Consider the following 9,908-nt stretch of genomic DNA (forward strand, 5'->3'; position numbering starts at 1 on the left):
CTGTTATATATATATGCCTCCTCCAATGGCCCAGCGGTAAGTTTGAAGGCTTAATACGCTAAAAACCTGGTTTCGATACCCGTAGTGGGCAAAGTATAGATAGCCCATTGTGTACCTTTGGGCTTAACAACAAACAAACAGAAATAGAAATGTTATATATATATAAATATATAATAAACTAAAGACTGTTGTGTTTTTAAAGGAAAAAGCTTAGAAATAACTAGCGTGAATACTGTTGTTATTGTTATATAAGAATCCAAAAAATAATTAAATCGAAGCCTGTCGTGATTTTAACACAGATAATCTAGATAATAACTAAAGATGAAGACTTTTGTGACTGTTACTCAATGATTTGATAAATAGCTAACGGTGAATACTTCTGTGATTGTTGTTCAATGATTTGGCACACAGCTAACGATGAAGATTTCTGTGATTGTTACTTAATTATTTGGAAAACAGTTAATGATGAAGGCTTTTGTGACTGTTCCTTAATGATTTGGCAAACAGCTAATAATGAAGACTTCTGTGACTGTTGCTCAATGATTTGGCAAATAGTTAATGATGGAGACTTCTGTGATTGTTACTTAATTATTTAGCAAACAGCTAATGATGAAGGCTTTTGTGACTGTTACCTAATGATCTGTCAAACAACTAATGATGAATGCAGTTGTTATATAATGTTAGAAAACATCTAATATGAAAATTGTTGGGTAACTACATTAAATGTTATAGTAAATAACTAAAAAGCTAGAAGACGCAATACGCAAAACTGAAAGTATTTGATTTTATAAATGAGTATTTTTTTACCATAAAAATTCATTAATTTCCATGATGCTTTGATCGCTGTTGAATTATTTGAACAATCTTATTCCACAAGAGCTTTTTTAGATTAGAACACATAAAACAACAACAACAAAAATAATAGTAACGTATTATTAAAGTATTTGTGTGTGTATGAGTTTACTTGACATTAATCCTAAATTCAATCAATATCTTCTTATTTTACCCCCCTCCCTCCGGTGGCTTAGCGGTAAGTTTGAGGACTTATAATGCTAGAAATCGGCTTTCAATACTCGCGTTGGGTAGAACACAGCTGTGGTAGCTTTGTGCATAACGATCAAATAACCAAACTAACTTACGTCTAAAAAAGTATAAGAACACTGTTAAGTTACTACGCATATTTCATGAAGTTTTTCATTCGTGAGATGTTATAAATGACATTAGCAAACGTAAAATAGTTTAAAAAACGACAAAATCAAACGAAATTTGTTCTATTTAATGAATGAATAGGCGGAAAATTGATTTAAATTCATGAATCAAGTAAGAAAATTGGTGGATGTTTCGTTTTTGTTAACTTTTAAACATTCAAAGTAAAAATTCTGTAACTTTTACTGGGTGATAAGCAGAGACCTACATAACATCAAAGTTTCGTCAGCTCTCAGATAATGGGTGTAGTGGTCACCTTACTCGTAACTATACTTTTAGGATTTAAAAAAAATCGGATAACAAGTATCCCCACAAGCACTATTAGCTTAAGAAGGTTTTAATAAAAATGTCCCCCGTTGGGACAGCGGTAAGTCTTCGGATTTACAACGCTAAAATCAAGGGTTTGGTTCCCCTCGGTGGACATAGCAGATAGCCCGAAGTGGCTTTGCTATAAGACAAACACGTACACATTTAATAAAAATTTCTCATAATGATAGGCGTAGCTGTACGTGTAAAACAAACTGCATGGTTCAATTTACTTGTGATACTTTTCGTAATATGCACGGAAACCTAACTTCTGAATGACTCACACGGGCGGGAGTACAAGCTCACTTCACGGTCACTATAACATGCACGACATGAAAAGCTAGAAAGGGAGGGGTTCTAAACAGGTTTCAGGGCAAGATTCAGGGGAGGTAAGTTTTGGAGAGCAGGATTCCCTGACTGGGCGCCATGTTAGAAAGGTGTGATACACATAAAGTCACAGTTTTTGTGCTTCTTTCTGCTGTGTGTTGAACAGCTTTTTTAAGGTGTTAATTTGCTGTTTTGTCCAGAATAGTGATTTACACAATTAAGATTGTAAGTCGAATTAGCAGAAGTATATCGTCGAACCTAAAGGTATGTTGTTGGTCTACATATTGTCTCTGCGTTGTAGTTTTACTTCAGTGTTATATACATAGTACCTTGTAAACATAATGCCTATTGTCGGAGCTTGTTAAAATAATAATCGCTTTTTATTTTTCAAATTGTCAAATTATTTTTATACCGTTTACTACCGCTAGGGTGCAACAATGCATCATATTTTGTAATTTTATGTTTTTGCGTATCACAAGATTCAGAATAAAGAACTAACCAAAAACAATTAGATCTAATCACTTACTTTTTTATGTAACATATATAGATGGCCCCAGCAGAAATGAATGGGATTAATTGTAATACGTTATTAGGGACCAAGAAAATCACAGTCTCTCAATGGTTTAGCTGCATGAATAATTTAGAAGAATGTACTTGAAAAGTCGATGGGGTCCCCATCGGTAAATCTGGGTTCAACAATTGGAATACAATTCTTCATTTTTATTTCATTGAATCATTATATATAAGTATAAATAGTAGCTTGTTAAAGTCATGTTTTTCTTGAGAGCCTGCTAAAATAATTGCCGCTCATTTTTTTACTATTTTAATTCGTTTATAATCGATATGTGTTGTTGTAACGTGGTTCTTTCGTTGGATGATTCTTTTTAATTATCTGGTAAAAATAATTAAAAGGCTAGTATACGTAAACGATAACAAATTAATTTATTTCTTCCTTAACGTTTTTATGCCCCCCAGTGGCACAGCGGTATGTCTGCGGACTTACAACGCTAGAATCCGGGTTTCGATACCCGTGGTGGGCACAGATAGCCCATTGTGTAACTTTGTGCTTAATTACAAACAAACCTTAACGTTTTTACAAATTGCCTTCACTGTACACAGTCGTAGGCAACGTTTACAAATGATGGTAAATGTGCTACACTAAAATAAAAAACTTACTTGTACCACTTCACGGCTGAAAACAACAATATAAAACACTGACTAATTCACACTACCGATTAGAAATTACTCTATAATCTTAAAATAACTCTCTATCTTTCTTAAATAACTTTTAAGCTATTCCTCAACTATCTTCTTGATGCTTTGCTGACCCTGTATTTATAATGTGTCCTTGAATGTACTAGAACACCTGACGTCAAACCTTTAAAACTTTTTAGGCCTAATTTAACAGAGGCTTGGAACGGCCACTGCCTTTCTTGCTTTGTATTTAATGACGGTCACTGCAGAAGAAGATTAAGAGATTATGAACATTTACTAATTTTCTTCATAAGCGTATTATAAAACAGCTAGTTCGTGTGTGGTAAGACACTTATTGTCAAATTGTGCTTTAATAAACTTGTTAATAGTAGTTAAAGAGACGCAATGAAAAATATTCCTGTTATTTAATTTTATAGAACTTTGTCTTCCTTGGACTACAATGCCACTTTTTGTTTTTATACAGTTTCACAATTTCTGAAAATTTTTAAAACGTTATTTCATTTATTGTGTTATGATTGATTTTTTTTTACTTAGTTCTTAAAGTTTTGTATTATGTTGTATAGTTTTCTGCAGAATTTGCTTCTATTTTTAGAGTTGTATTCTATTTCTAATAAATTTGCTATGTTTTTTTTTTATATAAAATCTTATTAAGCTCTGATTTTAGTGTTTTACTCTGTTTCATCTTAATGTTTCTTTCTTGTATTCGTTTTTGTTATTAGAGTTGTGTTAGCCTTTGTTTGTAGTTCAACCTTACCCTGTTTTTATCCTGTTCTCTTATGATTTGTTTGTTTTGTTACGTAATATTGTGTTTTCCTAATTTTTAAAATTATATTTTCATTGATCTTGCTTGCTTTTTGAGCTCAGATTTTACATTCTTTTCAGGTTTCGAATTGAACTTTCCATGATGACTCGTCACCAACAGCAAGCTAGTAATAAAAAGCTGATACGGACGTTGGAACTAGCTACTGTGTCTCTTGTTTTTTATGCAAAATTGCTTTTCGTTTTAACTGAGGCGGCAGGTCAGGCTGGTATCTTGCCGTTACATACATCCAACTTCTCATCAGTGTGTCCTGTGGAGTTCCAAGGAAGATGTCGATGTGGTAGGGTACCTTATGGGCCCCATGGGATCTTGACTTACGTTACAAACTGCACGAACACGAATTTTGATGACACACACATGTTACTGAAACTACCCGTTGAAACTGAAGTCCTCATTTTCACTGGTAACTATATTCCTGACCTACCTCTTAACATACTTGGCAAGGTCAAGAAGTATGGACAACTTCATACCATTGACATGTCCAACAATCACATTCAGAGTATCAAGGGAAAGACTTTTCATCATGTGGAATTTGTGAAGAAGTTAGTGCTGAACGACAACGACCTGTATATTGTTAGTAAGGACGTCCATTCTCGTATGTTTAGCAACTTCTACCAACTTGAGGAACTGCATCTGAAGAACGCCTTCACCGAGAAAGTTCGAGTTGATGACTATTTCTACAACCTTGTTACCGTGTTTAAAGATAGTAACCTTAACCATTTGCAAGTTCTCAACTTGGAAGAGAACGAATTTCGCAGCATGCTGAACGAAAACTTCTTTTGTTATATGCGTACACTAATGAAAATATATATGAAGGGAAATCGCATGACTGATTTCCGGCTTAACACAACCTGCCTCCCTCGTTTGGAGATACTTGACCTGAGTGAAAATGAAATACCGTATTTAACCAATCAAACGTTACACCGTTTTGATGCTGTGCCTGGACTGGAAATAAACTTGGCAGGTAATCCGTTTCAGTGTGACTGTTACTTGGTAGACATGTATCGTTGGCTTACCACTACTAAAACTAGAGTGATTAATAAAGAAACTTTTCAGTGCTTTTCTGGGTTTCCGAGAACAAATGCTTGGAAACTAGTAAATCACGTCCCTCTTCATGATCTAAAATGCCCTCTGAAATTATCAGATTTTCAAAATCATATAAGCGCCTCCGTTGTGGTATTGGTGTTGCTAATAATAATCTGTGTTGTGCTGGTGTCTGTACTTACATACAGACACCGACAAGCTATCTATATATTTGCTCGAAGCTGGTTTCAACCATTTAACAGCAAGATGAAATATTCTTCTATGGATAAACGCGATGAAACAGAAATGGAAGTGTGAACACGTTATAACTATTGGCGTGAACTTGAATGAAGTTGCCAGAACATAGACATTTAAACAAACCCTTTAAGTGTGCGAGTAAATTATGGCTTAAAAAACGAACACCTCTGTGTTGAGGATCTACTGGTTGAGAAGCTAAACAAAATGTATGCATAGCAATTTTCTGAAGCTTATAACATCGTATATGCTTTAATAAACAGCGGTAATAAGCAAGCTTGAACATTTAAAAATTGATAGATCGTACGAATCTTTTTAAAATACGCAGATACTTTCATTAGCAAAAAGAAAAAAATGTTTGTCTGTTTTGTATGTTGCTGTGGGAGGGTACACAAAAACGCATGGTAATAAATGTGTATCCATCTCAACCGGTATGTACCAAGCAGCTGCTTAAAGTTTAAAACAATAACTTACTTTTAGGTACGCTGGTAATGATTTGAGCCTGAATTCAGCATCTCCGAACTTGCTGAGCTCATAACTGTCAGGGCCACTAAACGTATTTGTTTTAAAATAGTATTTACACTACACATCTCTGCTTTTGTGTCAAAATCAAACGACTCTTCTGCCTGTAACCCGTGTGGCCTTAATACCCTATTTCAAGAGATGAATAAGGTTTCTCGTCTTTGTTTGAGCAGTGTTGTAAATTATTTGTGTTATTCATTTAATTGTATCCCCTTCGTTGAAAATCAAGCTAATAAAAAGAAGGAAAAAAAAGAAAACGAATCTTGTATTGGAAGGTGTGGCATGATACCAGATTTAGTTAATAAATAATTTATTTACGGATAAATTGATGACAGCAGTGGGAAATTGAGAGTATGAATTCGACGTAAATGGTACAAACACAATATAAAATTTAAAAAAAGTATTAAATACACATTGTTTGAAGATGATTAAGGTTCTAAAAATGTTTTAATCTCACACAAAGATGAACGTCTGCCTGTATACAAAAATTCATTATATTCGGGTAAATGATTTTAGTGATATAATTGTATTATATCACGTTATACATATTACATATAGGACTAGAGTACAATATTTGCAATACTTACTACGCTTTACGTTTAGGAAACAACTTAAAAAAAGAGGTGAGGTGTAATATGAGGACATTCACCTGCGAATACGCTTACTCATCCTAAAAATATAGACCACTACGTATGCAGGAGAAGGGGGGTTCGGCCGAACTCCCTATTTTTGTGAAAATTTACGCTTATATAGTTATAGCGCAGCCGCTTATGGTATTTATCGTTTTCTACATAGTCTACAGTCTTCTGATGAGCCATTAGTATTTTTTGCTTGAAATAGTCGCGTGCAATGGCTTCTGTTGACACTTTGTAATTGTAAGCCGAAGTCGTATTTCTATTGTCAGGTTTTGTAGGCCAAATGCTTAGCAGTATGTTGGCGATAAATTTCAACAACAAACAAATAGCAACAGAAGGACTAGTACAGCTTTGTTCATTACTTGCTGAATACTGCTGATACATATAGTAAGACTCATTCTGCATTTTGCGTAGTACCCTTGATATATATAGTACTGTAGAACCAACTCCTACTTGTTCAATATTTTTATACATGTCATCGAATTAAATCCACTACTTGCTCAATACTTTTGAAACATCTAGAAGTACTCATCTCACTATTTGTATAATAGGTTTGATAAACAGAATTAAAACTCGGTACACTACTTTTGTTGAATATGTTTGTTAGATATACATGGCTATTTAACTTAATGCGAGTGTTATCATTCAAATGGTTTATAGCACGAATGTTAAATTTAGTTATTTTTAAAAGCGATAATTTATCGCAGGTTTGTTTACGTAACTGTGTACGAATCATACGATGTATAGTTCAATAGTTATGAATTGGTGATTGTTGTATTGTTACTAAAAACTTCTAAGTTTCTCTCGTTTTTTACAATTGAGTATTATTGCGTAATATCACATAGTGTGTGGAACATTCTAAGCCTCTGTCAGTCTACAAATACGCGTACAAAATGTAGTTCAAGTTTGTAAGACATAGATAGATCTAGGCTGTGTAATTGTGTGTTTAGACGTAATAAGCATATAGTGGCGATGACAAAGTGGAATTATCACAGGTTGTGTTGTAATAACAGAGCAGAGAAGAATAATTCGTCTGGTCAGTTTTGTTCTAAAGTAACTGAATCAGCCTGTGTGGACTTTTGACGAAAAAGAGAATTATTTAAACTCTAGATTTAACTGTAGTAAACAATAGTATAATGAACATTTTACATACATTTGACTTGTTTTAATGCATTACTTTAAGACAAGTGGACTGTGTGCTGTTCGTTTATTGTTAAGATTTATCGCCAACAAGTCAAAGACATCTACTGTAAAGAATCCTGTCCATACATAAAACCTGACAGTGTTTGATACATTATTTGAAGTTAGTCTGGCATTTACCGAACTCCCTTAATATCTATTTGCTCATAACATTTGATAAATTATAACGGAGGCCATTATTTCTGAATAGTTTTGACCCAACAGAATCAGCTCACTAGTTACTCAATATGTTTGATGACGTTTGCTCAATAGTTTGATGTATAAAGCAAAAGTCAGCCCATTATTTGATCAATACTTATGATCCAGCTCAGTTCATTGTCTGCTTAATAAATTTGATCCACATGGAACTCAGCTACTACGCACTTGTTGAATAATTCTGACTAACTTCCACATTTATTTCATAGGAAAAACTATGAGTAAACACTTTTAGTACAACTTCGAACTTTCATACATAATCAAATAAGTTGTCCCCAATGAAATTCAAACTTTTGAATAAATATAAATTCAGGACCACTTACTACAATATACAGACTACCCAGATAATTCTTTTTTAATGAGGCACTCTCCATATTACTTTATCCTATGTATTTATAATACATACAAGGCACAAAGTCACTATGGATATCAATAAGCCAAGCAATATCTAATAAAATGTATAATCAAGAGTATCACCGAGAGACAAAATTAGTTCAACAATACTCAATAAAGAGGCATAACTAAAAACATTACTGATAGACAAAATTAGTTCAACAATACTCAATAAAGAGGCATAACTAAAAATATTACTAATAGACAACATTAGTTCAACAATACTCAATAAAGAAGCATAACTAAAAATATTACTGAGAGACAACTTACTTCAACAATACTCAATAAAGAGGCATAACTAAAAATATTACTGTTTGTTTGGAATTTCGTGCAAAGCTACACGAGGGTTATCCGCACTAGCCGCCCCTAATTTAGCAGTGTAAAACTAGAGGGAAGGTAGCTAGTCATCACCACCTGCCGCCAACTCTTGGGCTACTCTTTTACCAACAAATAGTGGGATTGACCGTCACCTTATAACGTCCCCACGGCTGAAAGGGCAAGCATGTTTGGTGGGACAGGGATTCGAATCCGCGACCCTCAGATTGCGAGTCGAGCGCCCTAACCACCAGGCCAGAACAATTAAAGTTTTGGGCATTTTTAGTCTTGCATCACTTCATTTTAGTCCTTTATTGTTGTTGCATTTATTTGAGGTGGTTGATTTGTATCCTACCAAACGGGATACTTTTGATAGACCATTTATCCTGTTCCTGTGCAGGAGGTTCTACTAAAAAAGCCTCTCTGCACCTTCATATCTTAATTTTATTTTATTGACAGAAGATCCATGGGTAATCTTTTATGTTTTTACATTATTTGGGTTGGTACTATGCTTCACCAAAAAAAGTAGATAACATGCAAAAACATATATTAGGTCGTCAAATAATTAATTTCGCATTTTGGAACACTTTCATTAACCACCCCAAAAAAACGTACATCACTATCATAGTTAAACGAACTGCCTAAACGTCACGTTAGTGTAGCCTATATAATGTGTAAAGTTTAGTATAATCTAATCCCTTGTAGTGATGGCACACGACGAGACATACATTCGGCATGTAATGCTGTTTGAATACAACAATGGAAACAACGCCTCTGTAGTCACAAAGAATATCAAAGAAGTTTATAGAAATGTTTTGAGCGTTCGTAAATGTCAGCGATGGTTCAGTAAATTTCGTTCAGATAACTTTAGCCTTAAAAACTGTGATGGCAAGGGCTGATATGTTGGAATTGATATTGATGCTCAGAAGACTCTTGTTGAGTCTAACTCAAGGCAACACACTAGAGAAATGGCCCTGAAATTGCATGTCTCTCATGAAATAATACATAAATGTCTAAAATGGATAAACTCCATACAAAAAGGTGTTTGGGTGCCTCGAACTCTCCGATGATCATCGTTTCCAACGTGTGAACGTTGCTTCGTCTCTTCTGGCGCGTAATGCACGTGAACTATTTTTGGACAGAATTGTCACCTATGATGAAAAATGGATTTTCTATTCGAATATTAAACGCCAAAAATAATGGCTCAGTTCTAGACAAAAACTACTTCCGACCCCAAAACCTGGACTCTATCCACAGAAAGTGATGCTTCCATTTGTTGGGTGGGCCCGGCATGGCCAGGTGGTTAGGGCACTTGACTCGCAATCTGCAGGGTCGCGGGTTCGAATCCCCGTCCCACCAAACATGCTCGCCCTTTCAGCCGTGGGGGCGTTATAAGGTGACGGTCAATCCCACTATTTCGTTGGTAAAAGAGTAGCCCAAGAGTTGGCGGTGATGACTAGCTGCCTTCCCTCTAGTCTTTCACTGCTAAATTAGGG

The 9,908-nt window shown here is 34.8% G+C and overlaps 1 protein-coding gene across 1 annotated transcript; it reads left to right on the top strand.

Moving 5' to 3' along the window:
* The first annotated feature begins 1,910 nt into the window (after positions 1-1,910).
* LOC106478091 (phospholipase A2 inhibitor-like) lies at positions 1,911-5,909 on the top strand. Its single transcript, XM_013938602.2, has 2 exons — positions 1,911-2,103; positions 3,937-5,909. Exon 2 carries the CDS (start codon positions 3,956-3,958, stop codon positions 5,213-5,215), a length of 1,260 nt encoding a protein of 419 aa, XP_013794056.1. The 5' UTR covers positions 1,911-2,103; positions 3,937-3,955; the 3' UTR covers positions 5,216-5,909.
* Positions 5,910-9,908: the final 3,999 nt, after the last annotated feature.

This window comes from Limulus polyphemus, unplaced genomic scaffold (genome assembly GCF_000517525.1).
Source record: "Limulus polyphemus unplaced genomic scaffold, Limulus_polyphemus-2.1.2 Scaffold179, whole genome shotgun sequence".
NCBI lineage: Eukaryota > Metazoa > Arthropoda > Merostomata > Xiphosura > Limulidae > Limulus > Limulus polyphemus.

Excerpts from the sequence above, each read along its gene's own strand:
- LOC106478091 (XM_013938602.2), top strand. The coding sequence starts at position 3,956 with ATGATGACTCGTCACCAACAGCAAGCTAGTAATAAAAAGCTGATACGG.